This window comes from Lepisosteus oculatus, chromosome 15 (genome assembly GCF_040954835.1).
Source record: "Lepisosteus oculatus isolate fLepOcu1 chromosome 15, fLepOcu1.hap2, whole genome shotgun sequence".
NCBI lineage: Eukaryota > Metazoa > Chordata > Actinopteri > Semionotiformes > Lepisosteidae > Lepisosteus > Lepisosteus oculatus.
In genome coordinates, this window is record NC_090710.1 from 14113764 (window position 1) to 14137666 (window position 23903).

Below are 23903 nucleotides of genomic sequence, written 5' to 3' on the forward strand. Positions count from 1 at the left end.
TTAATGAACCGTCTAAATAAAAAGTAAAAAGTCCCTGCCTGCATCCAGGTATGCTTAGCTTTTTATAGCACATTTAGAAAGTGCACACATGTTCATAGGAACTATGTCAGACGAACAGAAAACACTGAAATTACAGACCCAGTGCTGAGAGTAAGAGACCATTTAAGAGACCATTGCTAATTGTCCCTTGAGGTGTCGCTTATTTCTGGTTTGACTGCACTTAGAACTTGTGTATATTACACTGTAATATTGATTAACTCCTGAGTATTTTGGCAGCAAATGCTTAGAGGAAAAAAGATGAGAAGATTAAGATGAGCATAAGGTGAATTATACCATATTGTAAAATAATTTTCCTCTTCCAACAACTGAATCCAGTATTGCAAAGCAGCAAAAAAGTTGATGGTGAAATGTAAACACTCAATATCTCAAATCAATTACAGCACCACAAAAATTAATGAACAAAGTGCACACATCTTGAAAAATGAAAACAAAATGTGTAATTTTATTAACAATCATCTATCTACTGCACATACAAACATATATTTGTACATTACACGGCCTTTCATGTACTTTTGTTGGTTTCATCACAAACTGTAAAAGCCCTTTAAATTTTCACTTCTTTACACAGCGATATCCAAAGAGGGGAAAAAGCTGTCAGTTTTACTGGAAGAAATCGCCTCTGCCACATCCAGAGTCATTAGGTTGTATTTCTATTAGCCACCTAGAAAAAAAGTGATAGTTTAGAAACTCACATTTGTCATCTATTTTTTATCCCCCTGACAAAATGTTAACATGTTAACAATCACAGAAGCAAATGAATTACACTTGGAAGATTTAAATACCAAACGACCCATTACACTTTAATATTATACAAATATTATACAAATTAACAAGACTTCCCAACATTGGCATCTTGTTCATCCCACTCAAATTGCTTTTCCTATCTCTAAATAATTGCACACATCCATGTTTAAAATATAATTTTGTCCTTTTTAAATATAGATTTTTTTAAGTTTTTAAAGAAATGTAAATAATGAAAATACAGATCATGTTAGTAGATTCTTTTGCTGAGAACTAATCTTGAACAAAGTAGATGTTACAACTTTGAAGAGACCCCTTCAATCACTCTTCAGTTTGTTTTTGTGTCATCATAGTCATTGGCAAAAATCCAGCATTTAAAAAAAAAACATTTCTGCAAACCCCCGAGAACTAATCAAACCTTTTGAGACAGAAAACACAAGCCCCCCCGCCTCGAAAAAAGAAAAATAACTGTTATAATGTTTATAACGTGCTAAATAAAAAGTTTTACTCAGTGATGCATTTTTTTCAGAACCATTCTAATACTGCTATCAGATTTAGCATCCTCATAAAAACCCACACATTTAAGAATACAGTTTGGATGTTCAATGATTTGAACATATACAAGTTTTAATTTCAATAGACAAGGAAAGAAATGATCAACAAAAAATTATAAAGCAACCTGACATTTCCTTTTTTCTTCCATTTTCTTTCTGTTTTTTGCTTTAAATGTGTGGAGTAAATTGTGTATCTAATTTTATTTGATATTTCAAAGTCATGACTTCACACTTTAATGCTTTAAAGCCTGAAAACTGTGCAAGGGTAAGAATACTTTTGCAAGGCACTGTATATGCTTAAACTGTCTTGAGTTTACCAGTGTTAAAGGTTCTGTTTTTCTGGAAAGCAAAACAATTTAACTTCAACCCGTCTGAAAATTGGGCCTGTGCAATGACTTGCCATGCTATATATTTTACCTTTAACTGTTCCTGACACATCAGTCTCTAGCTCTAGGAGGTTGATAATACTGTTGTGTGGGTCTTGTACGCCTTGGTTGCCCATCACCACCTCGACGATATTCTAGTGAATGTTCATAATATACATCATCTTCATCCTATGAGCAAACAATTCATTTAAATTGAATAGTTAATCTAAACCCTACCGCACAAGCAAAAAGCTAGTATATGCGTCTATTAAATCTGATTTTTCTAATGTCACAGTTGTTTCATCCAACTTGCAATATACTTCTCTTTTCACTGGTATTGTACAGAAAAAAAAATTTCCACTAAATGAAACACAAAACATGATCGGGGACAACATTCAACTTTTCAGTTTTTTGGTTTAGGCTCAATGCTCAATTCCATGCCAATTTAAAATTCCACAAGCATTCAGCATTGCTGATGTGATCCCTATAAACATACAGAATAGAATTAGGTCAGATTTTACACATTGCTTATTTTTGTATTACATGCAGCATTTAAACTTATTTTAAATTAAAAGGGACAGGCAAAGACATATGACCTTTTCATTTTGGTAAGTGTAGTAAATGAAACAGTTTTAAAAGGCAATTTATTAATACCATTTTTATTTTCTGCAAGTAATTTTTTTTTAACTCCATAGCATATCCTGTGAAACTTCCCAGTTACAAAAGAACTTAAAACATTCTCCTTTTAATGACCATGCAATGTCAATTCTGCCTAGCAAAAGTCAAAGAAGTGTTGCAACAGGAGCATACTGGGTATGGTTTATTAAAAACAGAAGGCTTTTCATTACAGTAAAAGGATATTTTCCATATTATTCAGATCTATTCCTTTTACAATAAATTGGCAAAACAGCAAAACTGATTGAAATTTTAGCTTCTAAATATTTTGTCATATATATAGATCTATCTAGATATATTATCTGTAAAAACCAGAAAGTTTCACAACTTTACTCATGAAGAAAATGTGTTGGACGAGAAAGTATAAGTGTAGTGTTAAAAAAGTGCAGTTTGATCAAAATGTAATGTACAGCCATCTGAACCATGATGAGTTTTATTATACATATTTGCTGTAATTTAAAACTTCTAATGAAAATTTTCAATATTTAATTTTATCGTTAGGTATTTTAATGCATTCTGTACAATCAAAAGGCTTGAAAATTCATGATTATGGCAACACATTACTACCAGGAGAAATAAAAGTTAATCCTTGAATCGCTTACATTGTGTAAATTATCATGTAAATGGCCTGTCATGGAATGTGATTCTATACATTTTCATGGTAAGCATGCAATTTATATTTCCAGTTCAAAGCAGAGTTATAATGGTTACCTAGATTAATCACTTAATATATTGCTTAAGTTCTCCTTTGTGACTACCCCCTTCTAATGTTCACTGTCAACAATACACACTATGTAAACTTGACCTCTTAGTAAACAACATCCGATTTGTTATTAACTAAACTAATTACACAAATATCTGAATAGTTTTCTCCCTATTAGGAAGTTGAACATTTGGTCATTGAACTTGCAGTATAGAGCTAAAATGTACACTGTGTGTAGATCAGAAATATGAAAAAATGAAAAAACAAAACTTGGCTGAAAAGAAAAGCTGAAGTGTAATGGTTCCAAAACTTTGATGTGGACTGACTTAATTTGATATTGAGTAAGGACAATGGAAGCATAATTTCATGTTCATAGCAGGAAGGCACAAAGTCACTTTAATAAACCAAATTTTTTTTTCAACTGAAAAATGCAATTTTTACTCACAAAGTAACCACATTTCATAAACAAATCCCTCTACACACTCACATTCTGAACGTATTCTATGTAATAAAGGAAAATAAATGTCCCTAGTTTTTTAAGCGTTTTAATAAAAACAGAGTCAGAGAAAAAGTATTGCCAGGTAAAGATAGCAGTTCCACATAACCAATGGAACAAAATCAACTTGCTTTAAACTTTAATTCAGTTTAAGGCCTAAAACATTGATATGAGCGTGGGAAAATATTAAAATAATCACTTAAAACCAACACCCTTCAGACTATAGTAAAGGGTGTTCACTTTCAAGGATTAATTAAATAACATTGAGCACGAAAGGTGAGTGCTTTCAAACTAGCAAGAAATGTTCATAACCCATGATGAAACACTAGTATGAAAATAACTTTAAAATAATCTTAGGATCTCAGGTCACTAATGTGGCCAGTACACTTATCCTGTACTCAAATGTAGTTACTAATTATTTGCACAACACTATTTGTCCCACTGCAAGACTCCTATCAGCAGAATGCTATGCATGTAAATGAGTATTGTTTCAAAACCTAGTAGCATATATTTAGCAGATGAGTTATTTCCTGCAAATCAGTAATAACACTTTCTGCCTGTGTTGACAAAGCCTAATTTGCAGAAAGTCACAGGGAACACCCTTTAGCTTAGCAGAATCAGAACTAGATGGAAAACCCCTAATTTGGATAATGTTTTACCAAGTTAAACTTTAATTCACTTGATAAATGGCTGGAGGAGCTATCACAAACCTGGCTCTCTCACTCACAATCTGAGTGTAAATAACTGCTGTTCTGAGCTATACAAGACAGAAGACTACAGAAAAATGCATGAAGAAAAAAAGTATTATTTATTGAAGGAAAAGATCTTGATTAGTTACTAACTGTTTGCTAACTCATCAAAAAAGTCAGTTCTTTGCCCATCATGTTTAAAATACTGCCCATTCATCATTACTTATTACCCTGACAATTTTGTTTGTCAGATACAAAATGGAATACCTACCCACGTCTCAGCCTGAACAGGCTTGATGTTATGGAGAAGCACTTCTTCATAGTTTCCATAATCACTGAATACAACTACAGCCGTCGTTCCTGAAGGATGTACAGCATCAATTCTGGCCCGGTAAAACTTTTCAAGACAAGGGACACAATTTTTAAGGTTCTGTTTTTTTATCACCGCTATAAAAATTATAGCGTCAAATTTACCCAACCTCTGAATACAAGAGACTGTCAGCTGGGTTCAATACCACAGCTTCACTGTATGCTAGTGAACCTCACATCACTCCTGTGCCGAATCTTATTACACAATATATTCAGGGTTACACAAATGAGTCCAAAGAATAAATCACATTGTTTTGTGATATATCTTAGTTTAGACCGACTCCGTTTTTAGCTAACTGATACAAACCAATCTCCAAGAGTGTAAAAGATCTTAATCTCTATGGTAGTTTAGATATTCAAAACAAAGCTATTGGGCATGAATAAAACAAACTATGACAAGAAAAGGATTCTACAAAAGTATTAATATACACCATTTGAAGAATTTCATTTTCATATTTCAACTGTAATACAAATACAGAAGTGTTAAAACACAGACTATTTAAACACCATGAATAATGGAAAATATGTATGCATATGAGAAATACAGATTTATTTCTTACCTTATTGTCTTCCCAGTAAAGGGCAAGGCACTCATCTCCAGGCTTCCAGTTAAGCCCAAGAGGATTGGGGTCTGATGAAACTGGATTTTTTTCACATTTGATTGGCCCCGACCTCTTTTTGGGCCCAGAATTATAAAACACATTTTTATTCTCAAAATCATTAACAGAGTTAATGCTTAATGGTTTAATTGGACCAGTTCTTTTAGGCTCCGACTCTCCATTTTGGATATTAAGAGAGTTCACAACAGTACTAACAGTGCTTAAGTCATGTGTCACAGTACTATTTTTATCAATCCATGAATTTGATAAATTCAGAGTATCAACTGCTTTCGATGCTTTTTTTTCAGGATTATCAGAAGGCTGCCTTTCGTATTTCCGACTCTTTCGATTTGTCTCATATTTGGACTCGAGGCGCAAGTTTCCCTTGAATTCTGTCAAACTGCTGCTGTCCATGGACTTTACTTGCATAGAATGATCTTTTGGGCCCTTCCTGAATGCGCTGTCTGGTGCCTGCGGGAATGCTCCTGGCACTGCCTGGTCTCTTAAGCGGAAACTACCAGAATGTGATCGACCGCCTTTCTTTCCCTCCTCCTGCCATTTATCTGATCCTCCAGAGTTCAGTTTTTCTGGCCCTCTCCATCGGGATGCAGCCGAAGGGTCCTGGACTGCCTTAGAAAAGTCACTCTCCCTTTGAAACCGGGGTGGTTTATCATTTCTTTGCTGCCTATTTTCATTTCTTTGAGGATATTTCGCTTGCATTTGTTCTTTTGCAAAATGATCTTTTCCTGTGTGAAATGCCTTATTATGTTGCTCCTGATGGTTTTGCATAGGCTGATATTTTGGCTCTGAAAAAAAATTAAATAACACATCCACACATTTATCTCACAATAGACTATTTTTCAAAAATCTCTTATTTTGTTATGAGTAACACTGTAGAAAAAACTTGACAGTAATGATCATTAGCTTTTATCCAGGTGGCCTAGGCTAAACACTCATTTGGAATGGCAGTGAGGGATCTCACTATGGCAAATTCTATTGATTTGGCACTCACACCTGACAGGTTTTGATACAATAAGATTTCAAAGATATGGAAAATGCATCCAGTTTGTCACAGGTTTTAGAACACACTGAAGCATACCCTATCAAGTATTAAAACAAAATACAAAACAAGCAACAAATCAGAATAAGATTAAACTAATGCATTATCATTCATTGTGCAAAAATCTAAAAAAGTTCAAAATAAAAAAAATACCTTGCAGGTATAAACATTGTCTTTTGTACTATTACTGCTAACATTATTTTATAAAACCTATTCTGTATAAGTGAACAAAATAAAATTATCTAACAATTCGCATTTATCAGCCTCTTTCATTTTCTCAGAAAACATGTTATTGTTGCAAGCCAACAAAGTGATCTCATGGACTTCAGAAAATCTGTCTAACAGAACCCGTTTACACAGCTTTCTTAATTCCTTCAATTAAGCCTTGCCATCTGTCTGATTTTCTTTAGGTTGGATGTTTTAAAAACAGGCTGACAATGCTAGATATAATGTATATAAACCTATTCTGGCAATGGAATGCTTCCATGGTTCAATTTGTTTTAAGAAGTGCCAGGTGTAAAAAGCAAACAAATTACATTTGACAGTCATGCCAAATAACGAGTATGAAAAAATGTGGACTGAATATTGACTAAAATGAAAGCCTAATTATGTTTGTTCCATTTATTGCTCTTTTAACATGCTCTGCAATATTGAATCAAATAAGGTAGAATTTAAGCCTCACAGCATGTGAATGTAGTATTTAACAATTAAGACTGCTACTTACCAATTGACACATAAACAACCTGAAAGTACTCAACATAAAATGATATAAATCAAAGGCAAGAAAACACAGCGCACCATCAATGGAGAATGCTCCCATCTTTGATTCCAAGAAATCAAACAGAGTACTGGGCCCAGAAGGCCTACCACCTGATACTTCCTCATCATCTTCAAGTCTTGCTTTTCCTCTGCCTCTCCCCTTTCCTGTACAAAAAGGCAAATTTATTTGACCAGGGAATATAAAGTGCTGTTAACAGTATGATATTGTAGGGGAATTTAATTAGTTTTTATTTCGAAACGTTCTACTTTGATCTAGTCTTGCTTAAAATTTTGATTTCGGTCACTGCTAAACGACTAATTAATTAACTTTAATTAACACTATAATTAAAATATTAATTTATTCTATTTATAATACCTCTTGGCGGTGGTCCCTGAGAAGGCTTGGGCTTATTGCTGGTTAATAGAAAATTCAGTGCTGCTTCCAAGTTGTTATTATTGTCCATAAGAGCCTGCCTTGCAGCTTCTTTATTGAAGCCCATTTCCATTATGTCTCTTAAAGCTCTTTCATCCACCTGTTTAAAATATGCAAAAAGGTTTGCAATCCAAATATGTAAGGAAGATGTCAAATGTAAAACTCAATAACACAGTTTTTGAATGTTAAGGCTTCTTTCAACTTTGCTAGACTTCAGAATGCTACTCTTTTATAAGTTATGATGGAAAAATGTCAAAACAACCACCAATGAAGAGACTTTTTAAAACAGCATTAAAGGTTTCATTAGGAATTATAATAGAAAAATTGTAATCAAGACCTGAAAATCAAATTTCACATTTTCCTGTACAGACTCTTCTCTTTGAACATTATGGTATACCACAGAAAAAGCAAACTGTAAGTTCTTTACTGGAGATGTTAAAGGAATATTTAAAAATGGTAACAACATTTTTCTTCCATCTCAGAAATCTTACTAGACTATGCCCAATGTTGTCTCTGTAGACACGTCCTCAAGGTCCTCAACATACGTCTGTTCTAGAACAGATTACTGCAATATCCTATTTGCTGGGGTATCTTAATCCACACTGAACTTCATTATGTCAAGAATCTGGCAGCCTGAACTCTGAGCAGGTCACATGCAAGTGATCCCATAACTCCTGTCCTTGCACTTGCTTCCTATTTTTTGTCAACTTCAAAATCCTCATGCTCTTATACAAGGCTCTACATAGCTTGTTACCAATACCTGTCTGACTCGTCTTCTTACTCCCCACCTTGCAACCTTCATTCACCTGATTCTGGTCTCCTGTTTGTCTCCGAGGCTAGCTTATCCTCTAAAAGTGACAGGGCTTTTTCTTATGTACCAAAGCTGTGGAATTCTGTCCCCTAAAGAAATCAGAGTTTCACCAACCCTGAGCGCATTCAAATCCAGATTCTCAACCTTCTTCATTAGAAAGGCTTTTATTTAAAGGGGAACTGCAATGCTATTTTTGTATATCAGGGTTAGAAGGAATCAGCATTGATGAATGCAATTCAAACCACAATGAAAGTAAAATGTACACAGTAATGTGCAAAACCTCCAGTTTACACCACAAAATAGACAATTTATGCAGGTTCTCCAGTATGGGGAGAATCCAGAACGAGGCAACAAAACATCTGGTAATGTGATGTGGCCTTATTACATTGTGAAGAAGCAGGCTTGTGAATATATTTATTTTAATCCATTAGAAATCATTCTCCCGACTTTGAGACGGTTTTACCAACAAATATTACTTACTGGTTAACCCTACATGCAGAACATGTTGGAAAATTTCTGCCTGCTGCACAACCTGTAGTTATTTACTCAAACACTGCATTACATTTGTTTTTACGGTGACTAGTGAGCAGGAAGGGCCGCATCACTGTGAGTGGCGAGACCAATGGCTGGCAACAAGATAGAAACTATCCAGTACGTTCACAAAGTTAACAATTTTATACTTAATTCGGAATTTGTAAATTTTGTGATACCATCAATTAATTTATTTGCTTAACTTAATTTATTTTGCTACCGTGATTTAAAAACAGTGAGAAATTGGGACTGCAGTTTCCCTTTAATTGGTGTCCGTGTCTGCTCCTTGTATCGTCTATCGTCTTTCAAATCCCTTGTGTTCATTGTGCAAGCATTGTTAACTCCTACAATGCTTGTACCATTTACAGCAAGGACCACCTCACTCCTTCAATCAATTCTACTTCTGCACTACTGTACAGACGTATAGAGTGAAAATTGGTGAATGGCTCTTCACAGTGAGAAGTGCACACTTTTTGGCATGAAGGAGACATCAGTGAAGTCAAGCAGATAAAAAATTGTAATTCCAATTTAAACACAAAAAATAAAAAGGACATTTCAAATTTAAAAATAAACATCACATATGAAAGTTTAAATAAAATGGTAAAGGTCCATTTCTGATCACATACCATCTTCACCTTCCTTCAAATTAGCAGAGAATTTGCAGCATTCAGGTAAATTAGTTTTGCATTTGATTAAATATCCATTAATTTATAATTATCACACAATGAAAATCTGAAAAGGTAGTGCCAGAATATTTTTCAACAATTTTTTGTCTGTCTCTGTTCACAGAATAATGAAATACCAAAAATTATAATATTAGTAATTCACAGTATAGGTAAAACCATCATATTACTCTCCTCAGCATTTCTAAAAGTTATGTTATATGCTTGATGTGCTAAGTTGGGTACATAAGAATCTTATGTGCAATTCTTGATTAAAAAAAAAATAATATTCAATCTTGTCACAAATCATTGTGTCAGCACTTCAAAGGTCCTTACCAACTCTCGATAAACACCTTCAGCCCTGCTTTCGGTCCATGCTGGCTTTTCCTCGCGTTTTTTCTGAAAAGTGTCTCTGTTTCTATAATTCAGACTAGGTGTACTTAGATTGCCACCAGCATTACCCCCACCTCCAAAGGTTCTTGTCTTTTAAGAGAAAATGGAATAAACAGATTTAGTTGCTTTCTGTAGTTATCCAAAGATAAAACTTCACACTTTGAAAAGAGTACAGCTTTAGCCTACTACAGAGTATGACATCACAATTACAGAATTCATTAAAAGAATGTCTAGTTGAGCTAGTTACAATGTTATACCCCCAGAGGTGCAAAATTCTCCTTTGTTACTAATTATGATGTATTTGACCTACAGCACTATTAATCAAACAGGAAGAGAACTGGGTATATAAATTAGGACTGTAAACTGTTCTTTCCTAACCAACCGGGATTCCAGACCAGGATGCCTTTTCTTTGCATGTTCTACTTGTGTCTGCATGGGTTTGTGTAGGTGCTTCAGTTTCCTTCCACCTTCCAAAGACATGCTGGTGAGGCCAAGTAATCTGTCCCCTTATGTGTGCACATGCACTGTAATAGATTGGCGTTCTGTTCCAGGGTATATTCCCATTTTGTGCAATCCAGGATAGGCTCCAAGCTGCCACAACACTTAACACGAAAAAGCAGCTATCTGACAATGGACGGATTCTCAAAATGTATGTTATGGTAAAATAATTGAGACAAATGCATGTTGAAATAACGTTGAAATTTAGCAGCATCCAACCTATCGATATCATGACATCCAGAAACAATTTCCTTAAAGGCTTTTGATTTTGTAAATAAGCCAAGGTGTTTGCTTTTCTTAGTCACAAGACAAAAATGACTAGTGAGTCAATAAAATTAGTAATCTATACAGATAGTGAAGTCTACATTTAAGGTATATTCTTTAAGCAAATAAAATTTAATTACTTATTTATTCATATTATTTTTGTTTATTTGGTTAAATCTGTTTTTGAACTGAATGCAGTTTAATATATGTGAATAAAAAGGTATTGTGCAACTATATATGATGATTTGTTTTTATTAAAATTCTCATCAGTGAAACTCAGTACCTCTTCTGACAGGCTATATGGATACAGTGGAAAGTTGTTGAAAGATCCTATGCAACAATCAATGTGGGTCTATAAAATCCAAAATAGTTTTGTATACCTCCTTGCTCTTTGCCACTTCTGCAATAGCAGCAATCCTTTGTTTTTCAAATTCATCATTTTCATCAGCTGACTTTACAGCATTTGTGACCTGCAGTGTCTTTCTTTGATCAAGTTCTCTGGTGTCCACTTGCTCTTTAGAAGCACATTTCTGTAATGGAAAAATGAATTATACTGCAAGGGTGCAAGTTAAGAAGGAAAACAACACTTCAGCTATTCTTGCATGAAGAATTTTTAGTAGACACCAATAACATTATCCTGATGAACCCTTCCTATGGCAAACTACTTTGGCTGTTTCCCCATTGTTTTACTGTTTATATAATGCGTTTAGCATGATGTACCATAGTAAGCTTTTTCAAGTATGTGGTATATGGTTTAAATTTAAATTAAGAACACCTCTTCACACAATCACATTTCTCCTCATCTTGAAGAGGTCTTCAAAATTAAGAAGGAAAAATATTCTTTAAAATTAAAAATTGATGATGATTAATAGTCATTATAATAAACTATACTAATTTTGCATTTTTATATCCGTGTTCAACTCATTTGGCACTGGTCAGGCATTACATCACTAGGGAGGTAGGGAAAAAACTTGTGAGTCCATAAAAATGATAGCGTATGAGATTTTTACAAAAAATAGTTACTGAAAAAACACAAACTGTCCTTCCATGGAAGTTAGAAGGCAATTACAGCAAATGGACATTTAGTAGTCTGACTTGACTGCCTTGACTTTCCTGTGGGTCTACAGCTGTCAGAGAAATAAGACAAAACACTTATCTCGGCTTGGATTAGGGTTAGAACTGAAAGCACAAGGGACTGGTTCACACAGTGTTGTGGCTTTCTGGAACAAATCTAACAATGTTTCTGAAGATTCCTTGGGATCTTTTAATAAGTTTGCCTTCTTCTTTAATAGCTATAATAGGTTATAGGTAGAGTAACAAACAAGAGTAACAAGTGCTATATATTCTCCGCCCTTTAGTAAACTTCCGTAAAATTGCTTAACTGGGTTCAGCCAAGTTCTCCAAGCTTTACCTTTTGAATTTCCTGTTATCTGAAATCTTAAATGTATCCAAGCACAACTTATTCTTTGGAAACTACCCATGAAATGGACTAAATTAAGTGGAAAAATATGCAGAGGTTTCTGAAAACAAACTATTCATTTTGCAATCAGATGTTTCCATGTTTTTATGCTTTGTAAAAGATATTTACTTAAAGGACATTCAATCAGTCACACAAATTGATGCCAACCTGATACAAAATAAGCTCACAGCACTTAGGTCAAACCATTCTAAAGCAATACGAGGGTGGGAAATACTGACATCAAACTAAAACAAAACACAATACAGTGAACTCAAGTGAAAATGCTGAAGCAAACAAATGGATTATATACACTATATTCTGCAAATGTAATGAAGAACCTAAGAATGTGTCCACAAAATATAAACTAAGGCGAAAAAGCATTGCAAATGCATAAAACTACTATGCCAAAAACTGAAATCATTTCTACATCAAATGGAGCTGTCCTGAAAGTCATAAAGTACAGGTTTAATTGCATTTAAGCTGATTACTTCTATTTTTCTATTTCGCTATGACAGGCAGGTAGAAGGGGACATTATTCAATTTTTCAGAAGCAATGTTCAAACATACATTGGCGACTTACGAAAACAAAAAATAACAGTGCATTGCAAACTTATACTTACATTATACTTGCATTAATATCCTATTTTATTGTATTACAAATGATACATTTTTTAAACATGAATATTTTTCATCACAAATTCAATCTCGAATGGAATACTTAGCAACAAAGTGAAATAAATAAGTAAAAGTCATTTCAGAACCCCTCCAAAACTATTACAGCCAAAATCAATTACTAGATACGGTAAATCATATTACAACTACATGTCAATGACTAGATCAATAGAATTAATCCAGCTGCTTAAAACAATAGAATGCTTTGGCAAAAAACAACAAAATAAATTAAAATTACCTGACCAAACGGGACAAATGGAGGTGGGCCACCTTCTGCACCAATGTTACTTCTACTATGTTTTGCCAAACTCTTATAAATGAGATAAAAATACATTCTAGTTATTAAAAAGATCAAATTATTTTTTTTCATTAGATCCTCAAAAATAAATTATTAGATGTACTGGTGCACATTTGAATAACACTTAAAAAGATATCATAAACCACAAGCTAATTTCCAAGAATAATCTTGGCTATAAATAGATAAATAACAAAGATATTTTAAAATAGAAAACTCAGCAGTTAATAAAGTTGCATCTCACAAAAATGACTGGTGTCATTCCTAAATGGAACCATTAAAATGACAAATTTCAATTACTGTGACAGTTAATATGTTGTTGCTCTCTCAGAAGCATAAGATGCATCATTCATTGCAAAAAAAGTTGAAAAAGTGAACCACATTATCAGATTACGCCTTCAATGCTATTATTTCAATTATAAGCAACTATTGAGCAAATAAAGTGTATTCCTCACCCTCTGCAACTCCCACTTCTCTATCATATGATCAACTTCTCCTCCAAGAATGGCAATCTTTGTCTCATCCAGAAGCAAAAACCCATTCTTCAACAGCACTGTTCCAAGAAGCTTCACTTTTGTTCCAGGAGGGGTGTTCATACTGAAATATCAATTAAAAACAGGATTCTTCATACAGACAATATTCATTCTTCATTATGTACAATAATTGAAAATGTCATACTTTCAACACACAAAAAAATGTTTCACACTTCTTTTCTCAACATAAAGACAGGAAATGTGTGTTTTTTAAGAAACAATGTTGAAGCCCAGAGAATTCAATCACCTTAAGGCCAGATACAAGATGTGAAAAGAGTAGCAGAAACATGTACACTAAGTTTCTATTATGACATTCAGTTCTTGCAGGAAATGCATAAAAGAAAGCAATGCTTACAGTTTGACATTATTTACATATACCTACAGACATACATGTATATTAGGAAGCTTACAAAGAAACTCTTTGAAAGATTGGTTTGCCCAGCTCATATTATGCTTAGTCCAGATGGCCCACTGGTAAGCCCTTAAATTAGTTTCACAGAGCCAGACCTACATTAATAAAGCTTTACTGCTGTTTTAAACTTTTTTTTTTTTTAATCACATCTTCAGTGAAGTGATAGCATATTATAAAAAATTCCACTTCCTTAAGCTAGAAGTGTTCTTTATCTTAAAAGATAACCAAACTGCATTTCATGTGTGATGACGTGGTCATCAAGAACAGCAGGACTTTTACAAATCAAAGTCAATTAAATATACCAATACAATAACAATTAAGAGATTTACACAAATTCAATAGTCCACTCAGGATTCTTACTGAAATCTACTGCAATGTAACAAAAGAAATTTGAAAAAACATTGTTTTTTTGTGGATCTGTTAAACACTTAACATTAAAGAATTGATTTTATGAAGGAGCTAGACTAATGAGTTAAGAGTCAAAAGGTAACTCACAAAAGAAGCTTGTTCACATAACAGACAACCTAGACAGAACCGGACTTGTCCACCTGTAAAAGCTGGCAGACAGCCATCATTGGCATTTGACTAGCATTGTAATTATCATTAGGATCCATATTAACAGTCCACAGGTGTTACAAGTTAAAATTGCTCTTAACAGTGACACTTTCAAGTTCAAGTATTATATTGGCATGACCAATGAATTCAAGTGTTGATAAAAAAAATTAACAGAACATTTACAGATATTTACAGTGAAAACAGATCATTTCACAAGTGTACTAAGGACTGTGTTCTAATGTAGCAATTACCTGGAAGCTAAAAGGATTGTTCTCAATTCAACAGGTTTGTATTTTGGCATTCATACCATGTATGACTACTCACTAACACTGACAAGATCTCTCCACCTGTAGCCGTGCCTTTTTGGCATTTAGCGAAGAAATATTCCTGAACCAACAGGTTCTTTGTTTCCTAAGGGTATTTCTTAAGAGCATATCAAGAACCGATACCTAAAAAGCATAGTTAACATTCCACTGTTTATGAGTTTTTTAACATGACAATAAAAATATATAATGGAGCGATTAAAAAATAAACTAGAGCATTAAAGAAGTGAATTAAGAAATATTACTTGCAGTAATAATTTATTTTATCTAAAACATCCACCATGAGCTCACACAAATAAGATAAGATCACTTTATCGGCCACATACAATTTCTTCTACTAGGAATTTGTCTTTTCGCATACCCCAACTTGCTCTCCATGAGAGACACAGAGAGAGAAGCTTGGGGTCAGAGCGCAGGGTCAGCCATTTATACAGCGCCCCTGAGCAATTGGGGTTAAGAGCCTTCCTCAGTGGCCCAACAGAGTAGGATTCCCCCGCCAGCCACCGGATACGAACTGGCAACCTTCCAGCCACAGGTGCAGATCCTTAGCCACAGAGCCAGCCACCGCCCAAAATCAGAGCCACCATCAGGTCAAAAGTTATCTTACAAACAGAACTGACATCTGAGAATTGACTGATTCTTGGAAATCTCATCTTTTGAATACTCCTTAGCTGGACTGCAAAGCATGAGAGTAGGACATTCCTGAGGTAAGTAAAGTGGAAGGATGCTAGAAATCAAATGGAAAGAACTTAATATTTAAGAAACTTATTTTTCATCTATATTTTAATGAACAGAGCATGTCTGTGAAAAAAATGGGGACTCCTGTAATTCTATGTACAGCTTCTAAAAGAAACGTAACAAACATACAATAAGACTTAATCATTAACTTCCTGCATTTTAACTGACATTTTATTAAAAAGTTGTGGTGATTTGGTGGCTTTTTACAAAATTATTTGTAGATAGCACTTAATTTTACACAAAAAACACAAATGACCAAGAGATGAAACAGTTCATTTTTAGACAAATGTCAGACAGACCTTTTTGATCTAAAACCTGAAAATACTGAGTCAAAAAACATAACCTAGACTATACACATAACTTTTGTTTTAACGTCAATAAATCCACATTTCAATAAATCTTAATACTAATGATGTATGTTACAGGTTGTGGTGCCAATAAACTCTGCCTCAGTACTTAATGAAATTCTAAGACACACACTGAAAAACGAATGCTTCTCCTCACCTTACTTTAGACAGATATTTGAATTCAATCCCTATACAGTTGGTATGGCCATCTGTCATTTGCAGTCGTAGCATTCTTGGTGCTGCTTGTGATTCTTCATTGTCCTTAGGTGCTGCCACATTTCGGATTTTTTGTACTTGCAGAATACAAGGGCCATCAAGCTATGAAAAACAATAAATCATTAATTCACCTTGATACCATTTTTTAGGTTAAAATGTTTTTGACCCAAGATTAAACACTAAACTTAACAATAGAACTATTAAAAGAAACAAAATCCATACAACTGTACCTTTTAGAATGCTTTGTTTTAATGTTAAAAATGTCAATTATGCATTCAGAATAATCACACATTTAACCGTCAAACAAGCATTCACACTGCTTATGGCTAGTATTACAATTTGTAAACCATGTAAAATAACTTCTTGGCTGCTTCTAAAATTTGTTAATTCCTACATTGTCTTGTAAAACATCTAGCCCACTATTTGAAAAACAATACTGATTAGAATTAATTGCATATTTCATTTTTCTTGCATACGTCCTGCAATTATTGCATACTATTTGTAATCCTTTGATCTTTTCTTAGGCAAACATGCATAAATCACACAATTGTAAAATTCTGCCATCTTCCATTGGTTACGCATGATGAACTAAATTCCTGGCCTCTGGCTGTCAGAGACATCTTGTGGCCGAAGTAAGTAATGTTTTCACTGCGGGTACTGAATTTTAACATTAAGGTTAATACTGCCCCATTCTCCCACAGGTGCATTTAATACCTTTATAAGACATTGGTAAAAAAAATAGATGAAGCAGTATTCAGTAAAAAACAGATGTTACATTTTATTTTCAGAATTATCACAGATATACACCATCTCTTGAGATGGTAACGGAGCATCTATCATTTTTTGCTTTGAAACAAATACTGTATACTGCCATACATAAGCAAAACAAGTTATTGTTTCTTCTTATACATAAAATACAGGGGTATTCAGCTACAGAAGCAAATAGAGCTACAAAAGATTGTGGTATTGATTTCACAGGATGTTCACTGGTGGCAATGGAGATACAATACCACTCAGCCAACAGCTACCAACAGAGATATGAACAGTTCTATACCACTTTGCAACCTGAACTGCACTTCCTATTGATGTTTTGTAAAAATAACTCCTTGCATTTGTGTCATGCTTTTAATTCCAAAGGTTGATGAATGACTTTACTTTCACATAAGAGGGAATCAAGTTATTCCACCTCAGAAGTACAGCACCCACCTGGGTTACATGCAGCACTGATTCTCCACCGTCTGACCTATTTATAGAGTTAAACCTAAAAAATGTTCTCTAGATCATAAAGGTCTTTTCAATGTACGAAAGTAATGATTCACAGATTTTTTATCCATTAAAATAAAAAATAATTTCCTCTTCTATGTTCCCAAGTTTCTGGTAACTTGTTTCAATTTTATTCTAATCTGCCCAGTATGTAAAAGCAGCTGAAGAAAGGATCTTGGATCTGATGCCTTTTAGAATCTGTTCTCTATCAACAATTTAAAAAGGATGATGTTTTAATGGTTCTCCTCTTCTGGATGCAATAATCCACATTGCAAAGTGTAAACTATTAAGCTGTTGGTCAGAACAACCTCCGACCCGGTACAACACGGTCATATATATGAATTGAATGAATTGGCTTTATTACTCTGTTCTCCTCCCCACTGATAGCTGATGTGTGTTGAGCGTTCTGACGCACTATGGCTGCCGTCGCATCATCCAGGTGGGTGCTGCACATTGGTGGTGGTGGGAGGAGTCCCCATTACCTGTAAAGCTCTTTGAGTGGAGTGTCCAGAAAAGTGCTATATAAGTGTTAGCAATTATTATTATTATTATATATAAGCCACCAACCTACCTGCTATCTTTTCCAAGAATGATTCATCAATCCACAAGATATTTTCACCTTTCAATTTACCAATTATACCACTTCAGACTGATTTGTGTTACTCAATTCATTATACAGTACTTTGCTTCTGAATTTGGGCAGACTGGTTTACAAAGGGTTTTTACTATTTTAAAAAAAGCTATTTTTTGTCCTAGTTAGGTTTTTAACTGGGACAATGCACATTTTTTTTGTATTTATGACATGCCCTAAGATGCATTTCCACTTAAGATTTAGTGGTAAACTAGATTCCAACCATGCACAGGTGTGAAGAAGAAAAACAACCGCCAAATAATACATATCTAACAAAGGGAATAGTCTGCACCTGTACCACCTAGTAATTAACAGTTTTCATCCTCAAACAAAACAGTACAACAATTACCTGTGAATAATTAGTCTTTTAGAAGGAGCAGATTTAAAACACCATATTCCCTACAATATTCTTTGATGAATTACGAAACTAAAATATATTAACATACTATAGTTCGTATTAAGATAAGATGCAATTACTAACCAAAATTAAATTTATGATTAATGTTCTCAGAGTGTAAGCAGCTTTAGGTTTTATCCTGAGCACCAAGAAATCTATAACACCTTTCAATGAAAACATCTTTAAGTGAAAAAGCAGTAATCTGAGAAAAGATGTGTAAATTCCATTAAGGGCAAAATTACGAAGTGGTGTGTAATGCAACTCAACTTGAAGACAATTTCAAATGTGAGGCTGAGTAGACCTGATCATTGATGAATAACCTGGTTATTTTTAACCTGAATGAGATGTTTCATTTGCTATTCAAAAGGTGTTTGACATGGGGGAAAAAACATATCCACATTTTGCAAGGTAAGACATGAAAAGGCTGTCTTTAATTACATTACAGGAATAAAAGAGTACTGGTTCAAGAGTACTTGCAAACAAGGTGCATGATTTACAGTTTCATCAGTGGCGTTTCATCAGTGGCTTTATAAATAAAAAATTATCAATGGCCGGACAAAAAGTTCAATTTCTTCCGTTCCCTTTCCCTATGTGTCGAGAATTAATGACACACAGCACTACTAGAAGTGCCTACTTCTCTGAAAGAGATAAAAGATGCCACATAAAAGATTGGACCAGAGGGATTCCCAGCTAAGTGGAAGACAAGATAAGCATTCTACTAAAAATAACTGTTTCGAACACAAGGGAAGATCCAGAGTTTTGTACATCCTACAAGCCCATATTTCTCCTTAATATGGATACTAAAATTGGCTAAGTTGTTGGCTTTACAACTAGAAAATGTAATAAATATTGTCAATCCAGGATTTACAAAAAGAGATTATTTCATATCATGTACTATTTAAGCAAATTAGTCTAGTGATGCCAAAATGATTTGATCATGTGAAATGGGAAAATGTTTGATGTCCTAATTCCTAACTGGAATTAAGAACAATTTAATTAAATGGACAGTATAAATATGGTGCTGAGGTTGCTAATAAAAAAAATAGATTAGCACAGGAACAAGTCAAGGTTTATTCCATGCTGAAAAGAGAAGAAAAATAACATTTCAGCTGTTGAGCCTTCTTCGAGTATAAACTTTCAGTGTCCTTTGCAAGCCTACGCATGCTGACACAGCTACCTACTTGAACTTCATTAGCAGAGGCCAATTAGTTCACATAGAGGTACTAAGCAGGGCTGCCCACAGTATTTTTCAGTTATAATGTCATTTGCATTAGGAATCCTACCAGTATTAAGAGGGTCAATCTAGAACAAAAACATCATAAAATTATGTTGGGTGCCCTTCTGTTGTGAAATGTGGAAAGCACTTACTTCCTGCAATTATTAAAGCAATAACACAGCCACATAGTGTGTGCAAATCACTGAATATAAAATTTATTTTTATTAAATTAGAAATAATGCCATTTGGGTTAAAATTACACCCCTAATATCATAATTAGATTATGTAAATATTAATACCTATCACCTCACCTTGTTGTGATAAAAACAATCAAGAGCATTGTGGATAGCTGATAGACTCAATGCTCTTGACTGTTTCAGGTGGGAGTATAGTGGTAAATTGAAAATAAGACAGACTTTATTACAAACCTGCCAAAGCAAATGTCGTGTAGAAACCATGAAAGCTGATTAAACCCAAATATAATTAAGAAGCCCATTAAACTGTTGAAAAACAGTGGAAACAAACAACACAATAGTTGGCAACAAGCAACTTATATGGCTTATAATTCACTGTACAAAGAACTCTGTTCACTGCTTAATTTTTTCTAGCCTGCAACAACCAAATGGCTTGTTTTCACATACCTTTTCAACTCTTCCACTGTTGATTTCATTTGGTAGAAACTTCCTTCCAATGGGCCTCAAATCACTCTGGAAGTAAATTTATACTTATTGAAAACAAATATCTGCACATTTTAATGTGCCTGGTGAGTAAATCATATTTGTAACTTATTTTATTAATCAAAATACTACTCTTGAATATTTCAAAACACAATGTGGAAAAGAAAATACTAATTACTTCCACCACACAAATAAAGATCAATGAAATCAAATAGCTTTATTGTTCAGAACTATATTATACTATATTATCATCAATTATTTTCCAGCTTTTATACCTATTAATTTCAATTAATGTCAAATAATATTCAAAGACAAACTGACATAATTTTACCTGATTACACAAACTTGATTAGCAACAGTGGTCACGGATGTTTGGCAAGCTAAAGATTCTACAGCAGACTTGCAAATGTTTACATGTTTTTTGTTCCATCCTTTAGGAGCTCAGACTAAAGTCAAGTAGTGCCACAGTCAAACCTCAGACCAGAGTTCTCAGGGTTATTAATGAAACACACTTGCAGTCCAATGAAAGCTATTTGTAGATAAAAACTCAGAAGCATGTGTTATTCTCTCTAGCAGGAGGAAAACACTGATACACTAGGTGTAAAACAAACCTACATTTAATGCGATACGGATTATGTCATTAATGGAAGGATTTTCACAAGAATTTTTGCAGGCTTCTATTCCTTCATCAGAAAGATACCTGTAAGGGAACAAAAGAAAAAAAAATAATACCTCAGTTTCCAAATAAGGTTTTATTCTCAATGTTTCCATAATGGCAATTTCAGTAAAACTCCATTTGTTTGAAGATGTTACTTTTAAAGTAGTATAAACACCTTAAAAAGGCTGGTCACTTGTTTAATAGTGAGCACTATTTTCACAATTGTCACCCTGGCAAAATAATCAAAACATATTTAAATGCAAAAAGATCACTTGTTTTGAATGTTAAAACACCTGAGTAGTACAAAAAATAAAGAAAATAAAAAAGATTCACAAATCATCAGAATGATCAATCAGCTTATGAAAAGGAAAACCTTCTCCAGCTGATTCATAACATTTCCAAACATGTCTAAACCTCTTTAATACATTTTTCTCCAATCTACACAATCATTTTCCAGTATCCAATTAGTTCTACATAAGGAATTACAGTAGCATCACCTAGTGGGAGTAAACTGTTAGTGATTTTAGATGTACTTAAATCTGCAAAATATTCAGAAGTTCTCATTTCATAAAGAAACATGAAATGATTTCTGTATGAGATCAGGTTTATATCCTCAAAACATAACAGTCCAACTGCCATGTACATGTCACATTTCTTCTTATAAAATTCAGTAAAAAGAAAGATTTGTGAGTAAATCCTAAAAGTCAGAATGTGTTAAACAACCATGCAACAGTAGTATCAACCTTTATTAAAAGTGTAATCAGTTTAGAGAATAAAGAACAGCATGAAATCAACGACTACAATTTTGACATCTTAACAAAACATAAGGTATTCTAACTTTTCTATTATACATGACTTAATTATGTAACAGTTGTATGTTGGAAAAAATGATCCGTTTATTTTCTACAAAAATGCTGCAAAATAAAGCTACGATAAAGGCACCTCATGTGTTCCAAAGGCATTTTTGCAATGGGAGGTCCTTTAAATACTCCCAGCTAATTTCACAATTAAAAATACGTCAAGATTTATTCAAAACGGCAAAGGAAACGAGACTAATTTGAAAAACACCACCGTTTTATGTGACTCTACCATGCAGTATGTCCAAAATTCAGGAGCCAGAATCCTGACCAGATCTAGTGCAAGTGTTCACATTACTCCTATCCTGGAGTCCTTGCACTGGCTTCCGGTCAAATTCCGCGTAGACTTTAAAATCCTCATGCTCACCTACAAGGCTTTACATGGCTTGGCACCTCAATACCTGTCTGAACTTTTATCGCCCTACTCCCCACCTCGCAACCTCCGCTCTTCAAATTCTGCCCTCCTTACTGTCCCCCAAGCCCGTCTACATTGTATGGGCGACAGGGCCTTCTCCTGCTATGCCCCCAAGCTCTGGAACTCCTTGCCCAAGGATATTAGAGAGTCACCTTCTCTAAACTCCTTCAAATCCAGACTCAAAACCCTCCTTTTCAGAAAAGCCTTTACTTAACTGGTTCCATTCTTCACCCCTCTGCTCTTCTTAATACCATCTTCCACGGTCTCCTCTATTGTTATTGTTGTATTGTTGTAATTATAATTGTGTCCTGTCTTGTGAAATTTTCTTATTTATTGTTGTAGTCTTCTTATTTATTGTTATTGTCATCCTGTAAAGCGCTTTGAGAAGCCACCTTTAAAGGCGCTATATAAAATAAAGTTTATTATTATTATTATTATAAATCTTATTTTCTTTATAATGTGATTGACAAATAACTTACCACCAAAAGTTTGATGAGCAGAGAAATTCTTCAACAACTATATGGATTTCACAAAAATCGGGGTCATAGAAGTTGTATATACTGTTAGCATAACGAAGTCAAGTGAAGGTTCAAAAACTAGCTCACGTTTACAATAAATAAATGATATAAAGACCACATCATTACCGTTTTACGTGTGAAAAAAAAAATGAAAATAATACCAATAATTCTGGAAAGAACTGAACAATTCTTCAGCTACATTCTGTGACCATCCGTGAAAAGTTTTTTTTTTGTAAAATACCTCAACAACCATAAATGTAATAACTTAATAGCAGAGTCAAAGGAACACTAACGCTATGTTTTAAAATAACCAAAATAATGCATCGACTAATCTTTTGGTAACAAATAAGTGAATGTATTGGAGATTCTCTTAAATCAAAAATGAACGGAAATCAATCGCTAGAAAACATGATCATACAAGTATTTACCACTGCTTTGTTGTTAAATTCTAGTGATACGTATCCGATGTTTGACGGTTGTTTCCAACAACAAAGTGGAAAATAACTGAACAAATAATATCACACATTAAAGTTGAACATGAAGCACATGCATATAACGACACAAAATCAAATAAAATTCTTATTTGGGTTTTCTTTTCATACAAACTGCAGTTGAAAAGTTATCGATTGTTCTTCAAGAATGAAACACCTCTAGGCCTACACGTTACCAAAGTGAGCATAAGCAACAAAAAAGATTCTTATAAATTAAATATTTATTCTACTTGAAAGAAAGACTTAATAAATGCCTCTATTGTTTTCTTAATTGGAAAAGGGATTTTATTTAGGAATTTACAAGGGAAAACGAGCTACCTACCAGCCTTCTTTGGACAGAGCCGAGCTGATATCAGCCATTTTTCCACACACACGGGTGTTAAGTAAATTTTACTGCAGATCTTTTTAACACTACTTTCCGTCAGTTTGATATAGTCTTTGGAAGACCCCTAAATGATGTTAAACTTTTTGACTGCATAAAATACGTTTTATATTTACATTAAAATAAGTCATCTACGCGATGCAACAAAAAATAACTACAACCACAGTAGAATGACGAAGGTTGAAG

General features: G+C 34.0%; 1 protein-coding gene across 2 annotated transcripts; it reads right to left on the reverse strand.

Annotated features, from left to right (window-relative positions):
* Window positions 1-474: 474 nt before the first annotated feature.
* Window positions 475-23903, reverse strand: tdrd3 (tudor domain containing 3). 2 transcript variants are annotated; one of them, XM_006638993.3, is made up of 14 exons: window positions 23658-23903; window positions 21012-21096; window positions 20361-20426; window positions 16154-16314; window positions 13544-13685; window positions 13032-13103; window positions 11043-11192; window positions 9844-9990; window positions 7447-7603; window positions 7110-7235; window positions 5213-6057; window positions 4555-4680; window positions 1773-1909; window positions 475-721 (listed from the first exon to the last, which is right to left on the reverse strand). In XM_006638993.3, the coding sequence occupies exons 1-13, from the start codon at window positions 23693-23695 to the stop codon at window positions 1793-1795; spliced, it is 2232 nt and encodes a 743-aa protein (XP_006639056.1). In that variant the 5' UTR covers window positions 23696-23903; the 3' UTR covers window positions 475-721; window positions 1773-1792. The 2 variants fall into 2 exon arrangements, with proteins under 2 accessions (XP_006639056.1, XP_015219113.1); XM_015363627.2 differs by lacking the exon at window positions 1773-1909.